Source organism: Lactuca virosa, chromosome 3 (genome assembly GCF_052849685.1).
Source record: "Lactuca virosa cultivar CGN04683 chromosome 3, Lactuca_virosa_CGN04683_v6, whole genome shotgun sequence".
Lineage (NCBI taxonomy): Eukaryota > Viridiplantae > Streptophyta > Magnoliopsida > Asterales > Asteraceae > Lactuca > Lactuca virosa.
The window spans coordinates 143939675-143963015 of NC_136428.1; the positions used below are offsets into that span (position 1 = coordinate 143939675).

Sequence of the window (23341 nt, forward strand, 5' to 3'; positions counted from 1 at the left end):
CCATCGTTACCCACAGGGCAATGGAGAAATTTCAAGTCCCAGTCATGGAGGATTCTTTAATGTATGCAATTGATACTTTCCACACCACAAAGATCATCGTGGCAGACTCTTCCAAGTTTCCATTCATCGGTCCAATCCCTGAGACAATGTACATGTGTGTTTCTGGGGCAAGTAAAATTATTTCTGAATACAAGAAACAATCCTTTTCATGTCCAAGGGTATTCACTCCCGAGATGCAACGTTCCCTTGATGAGGTTGACAAGTCAAAGAAAGGAGGTAAGAAAGGGGACAAAAAGAAGGAAGTTCAAGAGGGACCCTCCTCTAAACCTATCACGCCTAAGAAGCGAAAGTGTCAAACCGCTGAACCTTCGCGCTCCTAAGAAGCGAAAGCTGCGAAAGATGACTCTCAATCCGAACGTCTTCTCAACAAGCAATTCCGATTATGTACCTTCGGATCACTAAGTAGAAGAGTCAAGCGAACGCGAAGATCATCTGTCTGAGGATTCTCCTCGAGGTAATTCGCCTCCACCTTCACCAACTCGAGGTAATTCGCCTCCACCGTCACCTCGTTCTTCTATTCCTATTTCGATAGCTCCTTGCCCAACTCCAGTTACATCTCAACCACCCATATCAATTCCATTACCACCACCCATTTTCACCGTGACAACCACCACCACCACTACCACTACAACCGAACCACCGGTTCATGTCAACGCATCTAATGCGGGTGCCCAAACTTCTGGCTTTGAAATCCCTGTTACTTCTAAACCACTTTCCCCACTTCACTCTGACGAGTCTAACACCATTCTTGGTGTCAACGATGGGGAGTTTGAAACATTCCACTATAGCCCTTTTACAGTTCAAAGTGACAGTGATGATGATGCCCCAGTTACTAAACGACATCTTAAAGCCATGAATGAGAAGCTTGATACTTTGCTTGCCTCTGCATCTTCCTCTTATACTACTGAATACTCTGAAGCAGTAGTCAAGGCCCAGTTTTCTACACTGATCAAAGAGCATCAGGAATCCATTGATAAAGCCACCAAAGCTGTGGATCTTCTACATCTTCTTGTAAGAAAGCGACCAAAAATGTCGAAAAACTAATCTCAGACGCTCAAGTATTTTTGGAATCTATCCAGTCGGCTGCTAAAAAGAACGCTAATACCATGAACGCTACTATTGAGAAACTCACCACTTCGCTCCAGGATGAGAAGGAGCATTTTGAAAGCATTCGTACGGGGATTAAAACTGATAATAATGAGTTCGTATGTTCAGTAAAATCTCATCTTGATCAACTCCAGACTGAGTTAGCAGTGGAAAACAAAATCATGGACAAACTGGCTCTTCGCACTACTCAGCTCAAAACTCAGACTCTAAAGCTCAAACAAGCGAACAAGGATATTCATGAGCTCCAGTCAGAAAAGAAAGTCATGAAGACTTGTGTGGGTGATGTCAGTATACTACTCACCAATCTGCTTGATGCTCATGACTCAATCCTTACCATCAGTGTCCGTCAACACTTAGCAGAAAAACTTCGTCCAGCACTTGAGATTTTGCATCGCCTTGAGGGTGTTTCCGAGGCGGGTGCTCCTCCGAAAAAAAGGGGAGAAGTAACTCAAGAACATACTACTCAACCTCCTCCCACTCAACCTCCAACAACCGAACCAACTCATACTCCTTCGACCGAAGGGTAATGAAGCTTCGAGTTCTAAAGGAAAGAAAATCATTGGTGACAGTGAAGAAGAAGAAGAAACTAAAGAAGAGTTGTTAAAGCGAAAGCAACGTGATCAGACTCTTGATGAAAATCTCAGCATTGCACGAGAAGCCGAAGAGAGGGAACGAAAAGAGAAAGAACACCATGACCTTTTGGAAAGTAGAAAAACTCTCTTTCCATTATGGACATTGGAAAAGTTACTGAAAGAAGCAATCGATTCTCCAAGAACTCATTGGCTTGAGCCGATCATTTCTTTTGACTTGGAGAATTCTAAAGACTCAGAATTTGATATGCCAATCACCCGAAGGGCATTTGTTTTTCATTGCTTCGAGTCAACAGCATCAATTCCCTCTCCTGACGCGAAAACTGATCGATCTTTAATTGAGTACTATCTTGCTTTTTCTCAACCTCAGTACTTGACCAGGAGTGCACAGAAGATTACATCGGTCAAAGTTCTAAAGCCAGTCGCTACAGGAAGCTTTATCAATGTTTAGTTTCGGGTGACGCGAGGTTCTGAAAACTCGGTTCATGAGATCTCTCTTGATGATCTGCCGAACATAACCCTCACGATTGGATACTGCTCACAAATTTTCTGTTAACCAAAGAACAGAAGTATGACCTCATTCTTGCTCACATAAAGCGAATACTGGTCTCATATATTCATGAAGTAGCAAAGCTGGATCAGGAGATCGCCTCTGCTTTGAGAAAGAAGCCAACTATCAAAGCTATTGGTAAATTAAGCGATGTGAACAAGATGCAATTGGGAAAAACAGACACGAAATATCTCACGGTGATGTTCACTCGTGGAGAAAATCAAAAGTGCATGTTCGCCTTACCCGACAAACACCTTTTCTCCACTACCTGTTTGGAGCATATCTTGAGTATTATAAATAGGTCCAAACAAAATGAAGATGCTGCTAAAAAGAATTTTAATGACATGCTTCGTTGGTATATTATTTTTCTTCATACTCTACTGGCTATCATACCGAAGCTGTTCAAGACAGTAAAAAAGACAAAACAAGCACAACAGTAGATTTTTCTCGCCTCAATTGACGCAAAGGGGGAGATTGTTCGGTATAGAAGATTGCGTCATTGGGCTTTTTGTTTTAGTCCATTATGTATATGGTTTGGGCCTGTCCAGCCGTCATTTATTAGGGTTATAGGATCTATATATAGTGCATGCATGCACTGTATATTACCTAGTTGTTGAATTCATTATTGTAACCCGACCACACCTCTACAGTAGCAATTCTTAATAGATTTCTTCTAAGGTTGTGTCTTATTAATCATTCGACACCAGTTTGATTCATCGTGTGTTCTTATTTACTTTGAGTTCTAGTGTTGCTTGTTAAGAATCTTATCGATCTTAAAGAGTTTTAGTCTCATCAGAAACAATGTAACAAAATAAATTGTAACTGCTTTTGGTGATAAAATAGTAGAGATCTGTTTATGAGTTACTTAACTACCATATTCAATTATTCTTTATTGTCTTTCATTTTGCATGTTTAGTTCCTGAGTATAAAATTATTCAAAGCGCAACAGTCGGTCATACTTTTGGGATGCAAGTAATGATTTAAGACTGTCATAGATTTTTAGTAGATTGTTCATAGTGATTGGTTCTAAAATGGAGATTTTGTTATAATTATGAGAGCTTCATTAGGGATTTTAAGTATTAGTCAAAACCCGTGCTTATAGATTACTTAATGGATTCAATTACGAGTAATTCTAAAACGATAATAGCTTCTATTCTTGAAACACACACACACACACACACACATATATATATATATATATATATATATATATATATATATATATATATATATATATATATATATATATAATTTTCAACTCTGTTGTGCATTGGTATTACATTAACGCATCTGTAACTAGATGTTCTAAAATGTAGTTCCATATATAGCATGATGAGTAAAGGTTATGATTATATAGTCAAAGTTTATTATTTCCTTTGCACTACTAAAGGAAAAGTGATATCTTTGGGCCACTCGGTGATTTGATGTAGAATTTATAGTGAGCGACCCATCGTGGACTAAAGTGATGTCTTCAAATCATAGTCTAATAAGCTCATCAAAAATCAAAAATCTTGAAACATAATTTTGGACTATGATATTGGTTTGTATCCTTGTCTTGTGTCTATATGATATCTTTTAAAATGATGGAATATATGATCACTTTTCTTAGGGCCATCATCTAATATAATTTAGAGTTCAGCAGTGGCTTTGGAGAGCACACTTTGCTGCTTATTCAGAGTCTATATTTTCAATTGTAGTTGATGACTTATCCAAGTGGATGAGTGGTTGATTAAGGTGTCTAAGGTCATAATGAAATTGATATAACATTGTGGAATAAAAGTAGGGTCCTTTTTGGGTTTCCCTCAATCACTAGAATTAGCTAGGAACAACTTTAGGATTGTGATGAAATGATTTGTTAATTTATTATTTGATTAATAAAATATTTAGAAATGGTTATGAATTAATTTAGAACTAATCAAAGTTGAGCAAGGGAGGAAATTGCATAATCATCCTAGGGTGGACGGTTTTCCTAGGGTTCTAGAAGTCTCCTATAGCTAACATGGATAACTGCCTAAAGTAGATTAAATTATATATTTAATTATTCTATTAGGGGTTATCTAGGAATGTCCATCAGCTAAAGTTAATATTTAAGGCTAGGATCCAAAAGTGCAGTTCGAAATTAAGAAGTGGAATGTCATAATCTAATTGATAATTCATTTATGGTTGGTAAAGCACTTTACCAATTTCAATCTATTTTGAAATTCCTAGATCTATTGAGATTCATCAAATTATTTAATGGCATCTTTAATCTCAGAATATGCTCTTCGATTTGTGACTACGATATCGAGGATCAAAAACAGGATGTGAATAACCATGCAAATCCATGTGACAACCTCGTTCTCATTTATGATCTATTATTGTCGTGTCGGATTACCACACACGGTCCATCAACAACCATAAACTTGAGTTGTTCCATTGTTCAACTATGTAGTCCCCAATTAGTGTGTCGTTTAACCATGCACATGATAGCTTTTCATATGAAATATAAGTGTGTTTTCATAAAAACCGCAACAGAAGTCTTATAAAAATAACAAGTTGTCACACCCATAAACCAGAACGACGGAAACGTTTGGGGGCGGATGGAATGACTTCATGTACAGTATCATAACAATTGAATATAAATGAAACATCGCAACACAAACATTCATACATTGAGATTTCAAGTTTAAATTGTTTACAAAACTTTGTTTGATCAAAAGATAAATACCAATAACTGAAAAGTAGAAAACATGAAACAACGACACCGACCCTGAAAATGGTTTGAATACCTGCTTACTGATTTCCTGAGAATACAAGTGATTTTGAAAAGTGTGAACAATTAAGTTGGTGAGTTCATAAGCATTTTGTATGAGAAAGATTTGTAATGGTTTCATGTAAAATGATTTTGTATACTTCTAGAAAATCCGATATTTTCTTTAATATGAACTATAGTCTTAAACCCTAAGACAAAAATGTAAGTAATGTTGTACTGACAAATAGTATGTAGTTTCATCTTTTTATAAAACTAATGAAGTCTAAGTTACCCCGTAAACCGAGTAGTTTTGTTAATCATATGTGAGTTATTATAACCATGATAATATGAATGATATGCATGAATGATGTTCTTAAGGTGTCGGAGCTGGTAGACATTTGTCACCCTAGACTTGCCGGTCTAACTATAGCTACTAGTTGAGGTGCGGGGTTGTCAATCCCGTATAGATCTATACACAACTATCTCGCTCTCCCTCAAGGAGACTCTGGTTATAATGCATGACTTATGGTGTACACTAGGTAGGTACAGTGAAGCGAATGTCTCACAAGAGCATCAACAGATTCACGTGAACTATGACTCATTTTTCTTGTAAAATGAAATAATTATACATTTGAATAATTATATGGTTCTTTTGAAATGAAAGTTTGGTTTTGTGACTCCCAAACTATACCAATTATAGTTTATCTTGTATGTTTGTTGAGACTATTTATATAATCTTTTATATAAATATAAAGTTGTAATCTTGTCTAGTGTCAAAATATGAAATCAAAACAAGATATCGTTGGGTTGTAACCCACCAGAATAGTAAATAACTATAATCTAACCATTTTTGCTAGAAAAGCTATCTTTTAATAAAAGTTTCCAAAACCTTGTAGTTTTACAAATCATATTTTCCTGATGATATTTGTATCATGTAATGAGTTATGTCTTTTTTAATTTTGCATATCAAAACTAATATATCAAAAATATTGTATAAAAAGTAGTGATAATCATAACTTGAGCAAATAATGGTTTATACTTCAACATCAAGAAGTAACAACAAGTATTTATGTAATAAATAAATTTTTACTTGTATTCTCCCCCCTAAAAACACGAAAATCTCGAAAAAGTGGGGGTATGAACTCACCTTGAGTGGTTTTGTGGGTTATTTGAGAAGACGGTGTGAAGATTTCCAAGCCTAACACTTGAATGTGGTGGTTGAACTTTCATGGCAAGAATGTTATCCTAAGTGTATAACACATAATAATATGTGTGTAAATATAATGAAACTAACATAAAAGTGTATAAATACACTAGATTTGAAGGAATACTTACCAAGAATCTAAGACTAATGCTTGAATACTTAAACCCCTTTGAAACTTGGAATTGATTTCTTGAGAGAAAATGAGGTTTACAATAAGTGAAGCGAAATTGGTGGTGTTTGTGGAAAAGGGATTGCGGCCTTAGCATAGGGAAGGAATGATGTGAAGTTTACTTTGTTAATTGGGGGTTAATACATGTATATTTGATGGGTAATTGTGTGGGATACTGTTATCTTATCGTAAATGGGTGAAGTATCTTATCATAAAGTCAACCATCCTTATATTTTCCTTCTCTAAACCGAAACCACTTAGAAAAAAGGGTCAAATGGGTTTTTTCGGCCATACATGACCGAAATCACCTTGTTCTCTTGGTGATTTCGGTCCTCCACCTCCACTAAGTGTTGTTTTTGACCTTAATGGATCCCTAACATGTTTTTTTGGCCTTAGTATTTTCTAGGCATTGGGATTTGGGTCATCGATCAATAGGTTTTCGGTTTGGTGCTTTCCATTGGGAGGTGATTTCGGTCCTAGGAGGGCTGAAATCCCTAGCTTAGTGGGGTACTAGGCTTAAACTATGAAGTAATGTTTTAACTCTCATGATTTGCACTAATTATTTGACTTTCTTGACTTTAAGTGTTTACTACTAACATTATTTTCAACACGTATTATTTGACTTGCTTGACTTTAAGTGCTTAAACTATGAAGTAATGTTTTAACTATGAAGTAATGTTTTCCACGTTTCCCAAAGCGTATCATTCCCTTCCAAGGCGAGACCTTTAACATCCCGCGGTCGCCGACTTGGAATTCCAAGGGTTCCCGTCGTTTATCTGCGTAGCCCTTTTGTCGGTCCCTAGATGCCTTTAGTCGTTCTCGAATCTGGACGATCTTCTCGGTTGTCTCTGTGACGATATCGGGACCGGTGAGAGTGCTGTCGAGCACTTGTCTCTTTGCCAGTTGCATGCCGCCAACCTCAGCCCAACACATAAGGGATCTGCACTTGCGTCTGTAGAGGGCTTCGAATGGTGCAACTTTGATGCAAGTGTGATAACTATTATTGTAATAGAATTCGACGAGTGGTAAGTGGGTATCCCAGTCCTTACCAACGTCTATCACACAAGCTATTAACATATCTTCTAGCGTCTATATGGTTCTTTCACTTTGACCGTCTTCTAAGGTCCTACAAATAGGATCTTAACCAGTGATCAAGCAATCTAACAATCAAATAAGATGAGAAATGAGTAGAAGAAGAATGAATCAAAGCTTGCACATGTTTGTATTCAGAAAATGTCTGGTAAACCTCTGACAATGACCGTAAACACTTTGGTTCATCAACAACCACTAACAGACACAGACTGATCCTATATATAGGGAAATAGACCTGACCGTAAACTAGACATGGCCGTAAACAAGTTTACGGCCGTAAACATGTTTACGGCCGTAAACACACTCTTGGCCGTAAACATACCAAAACACTTCTATTACAAGACTAAATGACCTATACATCCAAAGCCTAGCCCAAACCATAACATGGACCCTTCAATCTCCGCCTTGCCAACTTGTAGACATGTAACTCAGTCTTTCTCAATTACAAGAACATAAGACCCTCCCATTGCCCCTTGCCACATCTCCTTTGCGATAATCTTGGTAACCATTGTTGTGTACTCTTTCGCAGCAGGCTCGAAAATATCTTCAGCTACCTTGATCTGATGTAGGGCCAGATGATGAACATCCCACTTCCCAAATTTAAGTAGGTCTTGTTTGTCGTATAGGCGAAAGCGGCCATCTTGGAACTTGATGACTGCAGACACAGTAGTTTCATCATAGACCCAGTAATGCATGTTTTTGAGAGATCCATCACTGAATGTCTGCAGCACTGGAACTTGTCTGACTTGATTTTTTGACGGCCACATGATAGTCTGAAAGGGCTTATTGGTCTTGGGATCCAGCACGTTAGGGAAACTTTTGATGAAAGACTCAGTAGTCTTCATTCCAGGGAATCCCTTCTTTACTTGATCCTCCAAGAAAAGCTTGAAATGCGAAGCCTTTGGATCACCTGATGGATTGGAAAAATGAGCACTGGATAATTCTGAGAGATCAACTCTTGTCCATGAATAGAAATCATGGAAGCCCCATGAGACAATTCCCGTTCTGTCACCATACTTGTGACCAAATTTCTTCTGTTCAAGATCAGTGACGGTGATAGTGGGTTTATTTCCAGGAGCATTCTGATCAGAAGATTTCTTGAAGAGAAGTTGTTTTTTCTTGTCAGAAGCTGCTAACTTGGCACATTTGAGTGCAACAACGCTTGGAGCTTGAGCTGGTTCCTTATCGAAGCGATCGACAATTGTAGTTCTTCTTTGAGTAGGCGGGTCAACAAGAGGTTCTTGAACTTGTTGATCAGAAGACTGGCCAGCGTTGACTTGTTGAACTGAAGACTTGAATTTGTCGCCAAATTCTTCTGCCAGCTTCTTCTTAAGATCAAAATAACTTGCAGTCAAGGATCCCAGATGAGTTTGCAGATCAGAAATTTGCTGAGTTTTTAGAGTTTTATCCGCTTCAAGATCTGCAACCTGAATTTTAAGTTGGACCTTTTCAGCTTCAAGATCAGCCACCCGGATATCAAGCTCAATATTCTTCTGATTAAGCACGCTGATTTCCTTTTGAAATTCAGTTATGGTGGGATCATCCTCTTTTGAGTGGCCTTCCTCGATAAAAATTCCCTTAGCTCGGGAGGACGGCACAGAGCTTTGTTCGTGGGCCAAATGTAGAGCAAGCCTCTCAGAGGGAACCTCATGATAGGGCCTAAGAGGAGATGATCCCGAAGGAACTGATGAACCACTGGCTTCATAAAATGTGCTCGGTCCTTCATTGGATGGAATAGGTGAAGTAGCAACAGAAATAGTAATTGGTGGAGTTGACAGGCCTTGAGATAGTTCAGGCACAAATACACCCGGTCTAGGATCAAGTCTTCTCCTCTTCAATGAAGGCGAGAAGGTCTGAGTTGTCATAGGTTCACTCACTGTTGGCTCAATAGTAGGAGGAACATTCTCAGAGGGAGGAATCTCTGAAGATGTCTACATAGGAGTTGAAGTTTCAGCCATTTGTTTTAGAGAAGGAGGCGGAGTCTCAAGAACGTCTTCTGACTCCCTTATCTTCGTTGCTGGATGAGCAACATCATGGATAGTGTCAAAGAAAGAGTCAAGATCCTCATTTGACAAGAGGTTTGCATTTCCTCCAAGATTCAAGGGAATATCATCCTTGTCAAAACCCGAAAGATCCAAATCCTCAAAGGAATCATTTTCTTCGTTGAAATCACTCTCAACTTGTACAGAGTGAAGGTCATGCTCTTCAGCTACAATGAAAGCAGGAGTAGCTTCATCATCTTCGTGATCAGAAACCGGAATGACGTCATCTTCAGAAAAAATGTCATCTTCAGAGGTCACACGATCAGATGAAACATGAGACTCAGATACCTCACTTGAATCGGCAAACAAGCCAAACTTCACTAAGGGGAACTTTCCTTGAAAAGTTATTTTTCCCTTTCTGTTTTCTTTATTAATCTGACAGTGTGTGGCCCTAAAGACTTCATGTCGAGGATTTCTCCATCTTTGGCCATTTCAGGAAATTGTTCATCAATGAAGACTTGAATGAACCTAGGGTACAACAAGAACCTGTCCCTAGTCATCCCTTTGATGTTTGCAATTAATTCTTCGAGAATGAACTTGGAGAAGTTGTAGTCAAATCTCGCAGCAAGAGAGATGATGGCACCAGTGTTTCTTAGAGACATATCATCTGCGCCAGACTTTCTTCCAGAAATGCAACTTACGAAGACATGAGCTAAAAATCTCCAAAATGGTGGCAACAACTTCTTCATGGTTGGAGAGAAAACACCTCCATATCCCATTTTGACAAGAAATTCTTCAATTTGGGAAATCTCAATCTTAGGGGAGAAGGTTGGTTGGTCGTCAATTTTGAGAGTACTTCTGATGAACTGTTCATTGATGGTAATTTTGCAGTTTTTGACTGTTGCTTCAACAGAAACAACTCCATCACTTCCTTTCTTCACTGATGCTGACTTCCAGAATTCCTTAATCAATCCTTAATAGATATCTGGATTGACAGTAAAAGAAGTAGACAAGCAACACTCTCGCAGTCCATTCATCATGGATTTGAATTCTCCGTGAGCAGCCGGAGGATCAGCCAAGATGATAGCCAGGTTGTGACTGTCAGCAAACATGAGCTATGGCATTTCAATCTGCACTCAAACAAGCCAAATGAGAAAACAATATATTTAAACATTTAAAATTTGGCCGTAAACGGCTTGGCCTTAAACACCGACAGTTTGTTTTTCATCGATTAAGGCTTGAAAACATGTCGATTTGATGCGAGATTTGCATATTCCTGGTCGGAATTAGCATACTTTTGAAGCTATCAGATCAATTTCACCAAAACTCACGAAAAATTTTTAGAGAGAGAGAGAGAATTTAGAGGGTTTGCCGCCAGAATGAAAAATGAGGGTAAAAAGTTTTTGGCTGACCCCTTTTTCTTTATATACCCGGTCCAAAAGATTCATGGGCCGCAATCCACAATGATAAAGTCCAATACCCGAAAACCTTTACAAAAATAAGACATTTTGAGGACAAAAATAGAATAGAATAATAAAAAATAATAAAAAATAAAAAAATGAAAATAAAAATAAAAAGAAAAAGAAAAATAAAAATAAAAATAAAAATAAAAATAAAAATAAAAGAAATTTTTCTAAAAACTATAAGATATTTTATAAAAATAAGAATAAGAAAAATAAAAAATAAAAGTAAAATTAAAATTGAAATGAAATTAAAATTTGACGAGAAATTAAAACTAATTTCACCTTTTTCTAATACTAAAAATAATTTTGTGATATTGGGATCAAAGTTGTTAGACAACCATATTCCACTTATCGATACTTCTGTCTTCATGTCCATGTCTGGTCGATCGCCGATATTGTGGCCCACTTAAACACGAAAGGTTTTGATAAATCTTTGTACTTACTGTAAGTGACAAGTCATTCGATCTTATGAACTTAGATAATATTCCTAAAAGACCATTCAGCTGACGACGACCAAAGGTATTGTTGTCCACCTAAATTGAGCAGTGAGATCTACAGACAATCTATAAAATGTTCAATTTTAATTGTATTAGAACGCGTTTCCCATTTCCTGATATACCCCAGTAATCAAGTTCTTCCAGAATACTCCTTACATCAGATGAGTAGACAATTATTGAGGAAGAAGTTAGATTTAGAATGCATATGTTATACACTCAGGTCGGATCTCTTCCAATCACGCAGAGAATGAAACATATGACTAACTAGAGTTTAGAGGGTTTGAGAAGTGGAAGGTTGCATATGCTGTGTACCAGGTCGGATGGTAAATCACGCAAATGAGACAACATATGACTAACAGGTAGAAAGAATTACATAGATAGAGGATGCAGAGAAATAGAATTGCATATGTTGCAATCCAGGTCAGATCTCTTCCAATCAGTAGAGGAAGCAACATATGACTAACAGATAGAAAGAAAGAAAATAATTTTCTACAGACCTAACTTATCGGAATCCCCACTTGCCCCGTCAATACTGGAATTAAGGACAGAGTCCGCACATCGAGGAAAAGTTAATCCACAGTTCTAGATACAAATCCTTTTAATGTATCCGCAGATTCCCATGTATATCTCTCTGCTCAACCTACCCAAGCGTCCTATTGTCTGGCTAAATGGAACTATCTAGGTCAACATTTGCCAGGTCTCTAAATTCCTTAAGTTCATCTGATCCTAGTCAAGTCCATTTGAAAACTTTCGTGCCTACCAGCGCATCGAACAGAGAGCTTAGACAATTAAACTTTTGGCATCTTACACAGATTCAAATTGTCTTTTATCACTTGATTATATCACTTCCCAGCACATCACCTACAAACAAAAACTATTAACAACATATTTTTGATTTTATGATTTGTAAATGTTTTTGGAATATTTTCTGAAAAAAAACGGAAATAACACTATTTTTGGATTTTTTAATTTTCTAATTTTTTGTTTGGGTTTTTGTTTATTTCTCCCCCTAGATTTGTGCATGGGTGAGAATGAAATTAAAATGCGCAAATTTAAACAAACCTAAAGTAAAAATTAGTCCTCAAAACGTAGCATTTTCAAAAAGCTCACAAGCACATCGAATCGAGCGTTGTTAAACGGCTTTGTGAACAGATCCGCCACATTATTAGCAGTGGGAACCTGTTCCAGCCGAATGAGCGAACGCTCATAACAATCTCTAATGAAATGAATTTTGATGTCAATGTGCTTAGTTTTCGAATGCTGGACTGGATTTTTAGCAATCTGAATCGCAGCCAATAGCTGATGTTGGATCCATATTACTTGAGAGCAACAGGAAGAGGCAGCAACATATTCCGCTTCTACTGTTGAGGTTGAGACGGTGTGCTATTTCTTGCACTGCCAAGACACTAGCCGGTCACTAATAAATTGACACCCCCCAGACGTAGATTTCCTGTCAAGCTCACAGCCTCCATAATTATTGTCAGCAATTGCATATAAATCAAATTCAGAATTTTTCGGATACCAAAGACCCAATTTTAGGGTGGCTTTGAGGTACCGAAAAATTCTTTTGACAACAATAAGATGTGAAAGTTTAGGATTAGCCTGATAACGTGCGCATTGACAAACTACAAACATGATGTCTGGTCGGCTTGTAGTTAGATACATCAACGAACCGATCATTGATCTGTAATGAGTTTGATCTACGGATTCGCCATCAGTATCTGGAGTCAGCAGGGGTCTTTCGGCCATTGGCGTCAAGGCAGGTTTTGCGTCTTGAAACCCGAACTTGTCAAGTATATCGACCACATACTTTGCTTGATGGATCAGGATGCCGGTTGATCTTTGTTGGACCTGAAGCCCCAAAAACATGGTCATTTCGCCTAACGAGCTCATCTCGAACCTCTTTTTCATCACTCCTTCGAACTCTTTCCAAAGCTGTGGACTTGTAGACCCAAAGATAATGTCGTCAACATAGATCTGGACTAGAATCTGATCATTACCCACATGCTTGATGAACAAAGTTTGATCGATATTGCCGCGAGAGTATCCATGTTCGAGCAAGTGCTTTGTGAGAGTTGCATACCACGCTCGAGGAGCTTGATGTAACCCATAAAACGTCTTGTCCAACTTGTAGACATGATTGCGAAGCTTCGAGTTAACAAACCCAGGGGGTTGATCAACGTAGATTTCTTCCTTCACTTTGCCATACAAGAAGGCTGTCTTGACATCCATCTGATAAACAATGAAGTTCATGTAAGAAGCGTATGCAAGGAAGATATGGATAGCCTCCAAGCGAGCCACCAGAGCATAAACCTCAGTGTATTCAAGACCCTCGATCTGCCTAAACCCGCGAACCACCAATCTCGCTTTATTACGTACTATGACTCCGGAATCATCTTGCTTATTGCGGTATACCCAGCGAGTGTCAAGAGACTTTTTGCCTTTAGGAAGTTCAACCAGCTTCGAAACCCCAAGTTTTTCAAATTGATTTAGCTCTTCGCGCATAGCATCTACCCAGCTGGGCTCATTCAAAGTCATTTCAATGTTCTTTGGCTCTATTTGAGAGATAAAGCAAGAATAGAGACATTTATTGACGTCTCCACTCTGACTTCTTGTTTCAACACCATCACCCAGTTGGCCAATGACATTTTCGATCGGATAATCGCGTTGAATGCGTGAAGGTATCTCCTGGCTGATGCCATTGAGTGAAACAGGAAGATTGTGAATGTTTATAACTCCATCATTTGCTGAATGATCCACTTCAGATGAACCTGTCTCAGTAGAAGGATCTACCACAAACTCATTATCAATCTGCTCGGGAAAGAGAAGTTCCATAAAAGTTTGAGTAACAGCGGAAGCATCTCGTAACATGAACTCTCTTTCATCAGGACTAAGAGGAGTGGCATCAGCATCTGGAGCATATTGTTGACTTGGAGATTCTGGACTAGTAATTGGAATAGATGACTCCACCGAAGGAATCGCAGAAGAAACTATCAGCGGTCTATATACAACGTCTTCGTCTTCATCTTCAGGTACAATCTTCGAACCAGAAGTAGAACCAGATAAACTATCGGAACACATATTGAACGATTTGAACAAAGATGTGTAATTAAACAGCCAATCAGGACCCATTCTAGCATCTGTTTCATTCTCCTCCAGCCAGCGCACATCAAAGGATTCTACAATTTGCTTTGTTCTTTTGTTGTAAACCCTGTACGCAGTGCGAGCAGCATACCCCACGAAATAGCAGTCATCAGCTTTGGCATTAAACTTCGGGTTGGACTCCAGTTGAAGAAGGGTACAAGGGAAGCCAAATACGCGGAAATGGCTGACAGATAGCTTGTGACCGTATAAAATTTCATATGGAGTCTTTATCTGGGCTTTGTTGATCAAAACACGATTCTGAACATAGCAAGCAGTGTTGATCGCCTCAGCCCAAAAGAAAACTAGTAACTTTGAATCACACAGCATCGTCCTTGCAGCGTCTTCCAGCGTTCGATTTCTCCGTTCAACAACACCGTTTTGCTGAGGAGTGTGAACTGAACTGTATTGACGCACAATTCCCTTTTATGTGCAAAAGTGATCAAGAACTGCATTCTTTAATTCTGTTCCATTATTAGTTCGAAGCGCCTTCACCAGGTTATTTGTTTGGTTCTCAATCATTACGATGAATTTCTTGATCAGATCAGATACCCCAACTTTGTTGTTTAAGAAGAAAACCCACGTGAAACGCGAGAAGTCATGAATCACAACTAGACAGTATGAGTTTCTATTGATGCTTAGGACATTGACCGGACCAAATAAATCCATGTGCAACAATTGGAGCACGTGGCTGATTGAATTGATTTGCTTTGGCAGCTGTGGTTTCCTGTGATGCTTTCCTTGGGCACATGACACACACTTTTCAAATGTAATAAAGTCTCTGACAGGCAGGCCACACACCATTTCGTTTTTAGCAAGACGATTCAGATTCTTAGCGTTAGCATGGCCGAGTCGTCGGTGCCACAGCATAGCATTTTGTTCTGAGACTTTTTAAAAGAGACAGGTGACTTGCTCAGGAATGTTGCTATTCATGTCTATAATGTAAGCATTTCCATCCCGCTTTGACTTAACAAGAATCCACTCATCCGGGATGACAATTCCTGGCTTTAAGATCAGACACTCATTATCAGTAAAATGCGTTGAATAACCCTTGTCGCAAATCTGAGAGACGCTCAACAAGCTGTGCTTTAACTCGGGAGCATAGTTGACGTTCTCGAAACTCATCACTCCGTTTGTTACAGTTCCTCTCTGAGTGATTTTTCCGCCTTCACCGCCCGCAAAGGAAACGAATCCCCTGTTAAAAGTCTGAATGTCGTTCAATTGGGAGATGTCTCCTGTCATATGTCGGGAGCAGTCGTTGTCGACATACCATGGTCTGACGACATTCCTCCGCAACTGTCCCTGCAAAATGAGCAGGATCATTTAGATTTGAGGACCCAGGTCATTTCTTTCCTGGGTGGACCCTTTACGATCACAGATTTATCTTTTAATCCTTTTGATTTTGAATCATCATGTAAAACATTTTCAGAGGATGATGATGATTGGTTGGAAGATAATTTGGGCACCCACTGGCATTTAGGTTTTTTAACATTCACTGGTGATTTTGAAACAATTTTCTTTTCAGTTTGCTTTGGGCATTTGGATTTTCTACCAGAAAAGGTTGAAGATCCAGATTCCCTTTTTGACAAAACCAACCTTAGCTTAGTCGAGCTCGATTTTGGCAAACTGTTTGTGACTTTGTTATTGAAAACCTGTTTGTTCTTGTGAAAAACTGCCATTTTCTTGTTTTGATTAGCCCTCCAATCATCATCTCGAGGACGTGATCTCGAAGACTTTCTAGTTAAAGACCTTCCTTGAGACTCATTCTTTCCTCTTTGAGACGAAAAATGCACAAATACCCTATTATAACAATTCATAGCGATGTGACCGGCAGTACCATAGTTAAAACAAATCTGCTTATTATTATTGTAACTGGTACTGCCTTTGTCTGATTTGCTTTCGTTACTGACACTCTTACTTTTTCCACAGGAACATGTGCAAGAATCAGATTGTGTGATAGGTGGGAGTGAATCATGTTGTGTGATTGGTGAAGTGAATGTGCTTGAAACGGGAACATCAAATTCAGGAACATCAGAATTATCAAACAAATCATCAAATATGTCAAAGAAATTTAAATCAACATGATACGATGCAGAAGTATCACAAGATGTATCATGGACATTAACCTCAGAAACAAAAGAATCATTTTTTGAAACAAAAACATCAGGTTCAGAAAGATGTTTATTTTCAGAAACAGATCCTCCAGCTTCTTGCTTTGAGTGACTTAAAAATTGATCTGCATGGTAAGTAGAAACGTTAGTATTTTCGACATTAATACTACCTCCCGACACAAATCCATATTTAAGAAATGGATCTCTATCCATTTCCTCTTTTGACAAAGGGACATTATTATAGGTATGATTAAAAGGAGGAGGAACTTTATCATACCCTAAACCTTTTGACTGATTATTCTTGAATTGCAAATTTGTTTCTATCATGGATGCAACTACTTCACTTGACACATCAAATTTTCTAAAAGTAAAATCTGCATTTTCAAATTTGTTTTTCAATGTATCAAGCTCAACAGTTACCTCAGTAAGTTGTTCAGTTACATATCTATAATGCACACTCTTAGTACTATACTCTTCCTGAAGTTTTCTAAAGTCTTTGGTTTTTGCTTCTAATTCAGCCTTCAGGGGTTTCTATTCTTTTCTAAGTTGATACCCTTCATATCTCAAGTCCTCGTTCTCTCTACGTAATAAATCTATATGCTTAAGAAGATTGTTAACTTTATCAATGCATGTTTGAGAACAGCAAGACTGATTTACCTCATTCTTTTTAGGTTCTGAAGTAGAAGATACCATGAAAGCAAACTGCAACTCCATCATCTCTTCTTCAGGATCCACTTCAGCTTCTTCCACAGGAGTATCATTGATTTGAGCCAAGTGATCATTTTCAGGTCCTGAAATATTCAGTGCCTGAATCTGGTCCTCCCAGTCAAAGGACTGAGCAACCACTGCTAGATTAGCAGTCTCACTGTTGACAGCATCAGTTCCATGACCATTTCCCACTAGAACCATTGTTCGATCACTGCTTACTCTTCTGTCCGGTTTGGGACACTCACGAGCAAAATGACCCGGCTCGTGACAATTGTAGCAACGCAACTTTCCCTTGTTAAACCCTACTTTCTTATCCGCATTCATCCCCAGTTATTCTTTCCTGTTTTCTTAGCAAATTGCTTTGCCCTGAACACTGCCATAGCTATTTGCCAAGTAATGTCCATTTCCTCCACATCCTCTGGATGAATTTGATCCAGGTCAGCAAATGAGAGTTGCGGAGGAAGCTCTCCAGCTACAAAAGCATTGTAGCAATTGACAAGTCCAGTAGCAAGAGCTAAGTTCTCATCAGTTTTTTTGGAATGGGGAGCTGGAGCTACAACTAGTGCACTTGAGGAGGAAAAAGCTTGAGGAACAACGAAATATTGACTTTGTGGATGAGTAACAGATGATGAAGCAACATGTGGATGAGGACAGATGCTGAAGCAACAAATGGTGGAACTGATGGAGTGATAAATGTTTGATTCTGAGGTTGTTTAACAGCAAAGGCTTGACTTAGTGAAGAGGTATAGGATGAAAAAGCATTATTTGAGGAAATTCCAAGATTCGCAGTCGAGTAGGAATTCACATGATTCATCTCTCGTTGCTTGTCATCAAGATCACAGGCTTTGATGATTGCCATTGTTTCAGCAAGACTAAGACGATTTAGATCTTTTGTCTTTTTGATAACAGCCACAATCATGTCCCACGACTTTGGAAGTGAGTTCAGCAAGTTTTTGTTTATCTCTGACTTAGTCAAGTAAATCCCAGCTGTACTTATCTCAGTAGTAAGTGCAGTAAATCGCTGCAACTGAGCTTCCAGGGTTTCTCCAACGACATAATTGAACATGTTGAATTTCTGTCTTAACATATCCTGACAGCTTTCCTTTATATCTTCATTTCCCTCGTAAACCTCTATCAAAGCTTCCCACAGTGGTTTGGTTGAAGTGTATTCTCTGAATCCTTGAGCAATATCAGGTGATAGAGCCATAGTCAAAGTAGCCAGTGCTCTTTCTTGTTCTTCAACCTTTTCAAAATCATCATCAGTGTAATCAGCGTAGAGCTTGTCAACTACTTTTCCATTTGGAAGATTCATAGTGATTCTGACTGGTCCTTTGAGAATGCTTCTCCAAACCTTGAAATCTTTCATTTTGATGTATTTCTCGATTCTGTATTTCCATTCTGGGAACCCTTCTGCAGATAACAGTCGGGGAATGCGAGTGGTTGTTCCCATGATGGAATCCAATTCATGATGAAGTGCTTGACCTTGAGGATCCATTTTTCTAATTTTTTTAATTGAAAAAATGACTTGAAAAATAAACTAAAATGCCAAAAAGGTATTTTGTGGTCACACGATCATGGCCGTAAACACGAGTTTACGGTCAACGAGGGTTTACGGTTAATGGGAGTTTACGGTTAAGGAGGGTTTACGGTTTAAGAGGGATTTACGGTTGAGGTTAGTTTACGGTCTAAGAGGGATTTACGGTTGAGGTGAGTTTACGGTCTAAGAGGGATTTACAGTCAATGAAGATTGACTGCTTACGGTCAATGAAGATTGACTGTTTACGGTCAATGAAGATTGACTGTTTACGGTCGAAAATGTCACGAAAACACCACATGTAGTCTTGAACAATGATGAAACTGAACTCCTTTGACTGAAAACATGACTGAAAGATGTTTTGACACCGGACTTGCTCCGATTACAATTGTAAGGTCCTAGAAACAAGATCTTAACCAGTGATCAAGCAATCTAACAATCAAATAAGATGAGAAATGAGTAGAAGAAGAATGAATCAAAGCTTGCACACGTTTGTATTCAGAAAACGTCTGGTACAACTCTGACAATGACTGTAAACACTTTGGTTCATCAACAACCACTAACAGACACAGAGTGATCCTATATATAGGGAAATAGACCTGACCGTAAACTAGACATAGCCGTAAACAGGTTTACGACCGTAAACATGTTTACGGCCGTAAACACACTCTTGGCCGTAAACATACCAAAACACTTCTGTTACAAGACTAAATGACCTATACATCCAAAGCCTAGCCCAAAACATAACATGGACCCTTCACGTCTGTTTGAGGATGATAGGCTGTGCTCATATCGAGTTTTGTCCCCAAGGAACTTTGTAGCGACTGCCAGAACCGGGAGGTAAATCTACTATCTCTGTCGGAAATAATGGATATTGGCACGCCATGTAATCGCAGGATTTCCTTTATGTACATCGTGGTTAGATTCTCTCTCTTGTCGGTCTCCTTTATTGGCAGGAAGTGTGCGGATTTAGTTAACCGATCCACGATCACCCAGATGGTGTCAAGTCCGCCCGCTGTCTCGGGGCAACTTGGTTATGAAGTCCATGGTTATCCGCTCCCACTTCCACTGGGGTATGTCTGGTTGTTGTAGTAAACCCGAGGGCTTCTGATACTCTACCTTGACTTTAGCACAATTCAGGCACTTGGCCACGTAGGTAGCGATCTCGGATTTCATGTTCGGCCACCAATAAAGTTTCTTGAGGTCCATGTACATCTTGTCCGAACATGGATGGATGGAGTACATTGTCTTGTGGGCATCGTTCATTACAACGTCTCTGTACCCACCGAAATTCGGTGTCCAGATTCGATCCTTGAGGTAGTAGATTTCGTTGTATTTGAGTATAAGGTTCTTATCCATCCCTCACAAGGCTTCGTTTATGACATTCTCGGGTTTCAAGGCTTCCAGCTAAGCCTCTCTGATCTGCGAAGACAGGTGGGAATGCATAGTCAAGGTTAATGACTTTACTCGGCGACCCGGGTATTCTTTTTGGCGTAGGGAATCTGCTACTACATTGGCCTTTCCCGAATGATATCGAATCTCGCATTCGTAGTCATTCAGTAGCTCTACCCATCGCCGCTGTCTCATGTTGAGCTCCTTTTGATTGAGAATGTGATGGAGGCTCTTGTGATCCGTGAAAATGGTGCACTTCGTACGTTAAAGGTAGTTCCTCCAGATCTTCATAGCAAACACTACTGCTCCTAACTCAATGTCCTGTGTGGTGTAGTTGACCTCATGGTTCTTTAGCTATCTTGATGCGTAGGCTATGACTTTTCCTCGCTGCATGAGCACGCAACCTAATCCTTGTGTGGACGCGTCACAATAGAACATGAAATCTTCTGTCCCTTCTGGGAGGGACAAGATTGAGGCGCTGCATAGAGCTTGTTTCAAGGTTTGGAATGCAGCCTCTTGTTTCTCCTCCCAGTTGAAGGTTACACCCTTCTGGGTTAGGGCGGTGAGTGGCTTAGCGATCTTGGAGAAATTTTGTATGAACCTCCTGTAGTATCTAGCGAGGCCTAAGAATTGTCTGATCTCCATTGGGGTTCTTGGTGTTGCCCAGCCTTCAATTGCCTTGATTTTAGACGGGTCCACGTGTATCCCTTCCTTGCTGACAACGTGACCTAGGAAATCCACTCTTCGGATCCAAAATTCGCATTTGGAGAACTTTGCATACAACTTCTACGCCCTTAATGTTTCCAGGACCTGCCACAGGTGTTGACTGTGTTCTTCCTTACTTTGTGAGTAGTCGAGTATGTCATCGATGGATACAATCAAAAAAATTTCTAAGTAAGGTTGACACACACGATTCATTAGGTCCATGAATGCCGAAGGCGCATTTGTTAGACCGAAGGGCATTACTACGAATTCATAGTGACCGTAGCGAGTTCGGAATGCGGTCTTGGGAATATCTTCCTCCCGCACCCGCAGCTGGTGGTACCCGGATCTTAGATCTATCTTCGAGAAGTAACTCGATCTTTGTAGCTGGTCTAATAGTTCGTCGATTCAGGGAAGAGGGTATCGAGTTTTGACTGTGAGTTTGTTTAGTTCTCGGTAATCGATGCACATACGGAACGATCCATCCTTCTTCTTTACAAATAAGATCGGAGCTCCCTAAGGCGAGAAGCTTGGCCTGATGAACCCCATGTTCAGCAGTTCACTCAGTTGACTGGAAAGTTCTTGCATCTCTGCAAGAGCTAAGCGGCATGGCGACTTGGCGATTGGTGTGGCTCCGGGTATCAAGTCGATTCTGAATTTGACTAGTCGTTCGAGGGGTACTCTTGGGAGGTCTACGGGAAATACGTCAGGGAAGTTGCAGACTTCCGGTATGTCCTTAATGTTCCTTTCTCCTTTCTTCTTATCGATAACGTGAGCTAAAAAGGCATGGTTCTTCTTGTTTAAGCACTTCTGGGACTTGATACACGAGATGATTCGGAGGTTCGTACTGGGTTTGTCACCGTATATGACCAAAGTTTTGTTACTTGGTAGGTGAAGGCGAACGGCCTTCTCGTAACACATAATATCAGCACGGTGAGGACTTATCCAGTCCATGCTGATGATAACATCAAAACTCCTTATGGTAATCGGCATTAAGTCGATTTGGAAGGAGTGATTCTTCATAGTTAGCTTGCATGCTATGTATACATCATTTGTTGTTTCAGTTTTTCTGTTGGCCATTTCCACGGTGAATGTTTCGTTTACTGTTTGAGGGTTTTGTTTGAGTAGATGTTTAAACTTATGACTCACAAATCTTCTCTCCGCACCACTATCAAATAGTATGCATGCATAAATGTTATTGGGGAGGAACGTAGCAGTAACCACTAGAGGCTCTTTCAGCACCTCCTCGTGTCCTATTGCTAGGACCTTTCCCGTTCCCCTAGTATTTTTGTTGTTGGCCTTCGGATAATTCCTCTTGTAGTGCCCCGTTTCCCCACAACCATAGCACACTTGGCTCACCCCAGCATTTGTGGGTATGGCGGCCTGTTGTGTGGATGTTCTACAGTATCGGGCAGTGTGCCCCTTCCTGTTGCAGTTTGTATAGTGCATCTCCCGGCAGGCGCCGTTGTGGTGAAAGTTGCACTTGTCACACTTTGGGAGAGTACCGACATATGGCTTGGTAGGTGCTGGTGAGGCATGAACCGCCACGATCTGTTGTTTCTTTGAGGGTTTCTGGGTTGGTTGAACCTTCTTCTTGTTTCCGAACTTCCTCTTGTTATCACTCCCTGTTAGGCGTGTCAAACCCAACAAATAAAGGGTACAAATGACTCCTTAAACACTACTACTATGCACTAAAAACGTAGTACAAGGTAAGTAGGGTCGATCCACAGAGACACGGGACAAGTGTTTATACCTTTTTGCGTAAGGTACAAAAATGGTCACAGAATGGGGGGAATTTATAAGCAATGATTTAAACTATAGAATAAAGCAATAAGTAAATGATTGATTAAGTGAAATAAGTTCAAGATTTGTAAGTACTCCAACTTTATGCAAGACAAATTAGCAATGTGATTCCATGGATGACAAGATATTTGTTTAATTCTATCTAAGTTGGTACTTGAAAGTGTTAACAAGCTCTAACACTTCCTATTCATCACAATAATTAACCAAAACAAGCTCTTTGATTAATCCTAACCTTAACAATCTAATCTAAACAAACTCTTAGAATTAGGTTGAAAGATTGCATTAAACTTTATGTGAATGTTCCCAACAACACTCAATACTCCTCATAAGCTCGGGGGCATAAGAATGTGTGAATAAGATTTACACTAAATTCATTCAATAGAAATCAGTTTAGTGCTTGTTACCTAGTCCAATTTACAAAACAATTACGGATTTTGCAATTAGATAACTTGAATGATCTAACCCTAATTCAAATGGCCAATAAGAATCACAATTAGAATCAAAC

At 39.4% G+C, this 23341-nt stretch overlaps 1 protein-coding gene across 1 annotated transcript; it reads right to left on the bottom strand.

Annotated features, from left to right (window-relative positions):
• Positions 1-21549: 21549 nt before the first annotated feature.
• LOC145164138 (uncharacterized) lies at positions 21550-22113 on the bottom strand. The gene has a single exon (XM_079082863.1). The coding sequence runs from the start codon at positions 22111-22113 to the stop codon at positions 21550-21552; it is 564 nt and encodes a 187-aa protein (XP_078938989.1).
• Positions 22114-23341: the final 1228 nt, after the last annotated feature.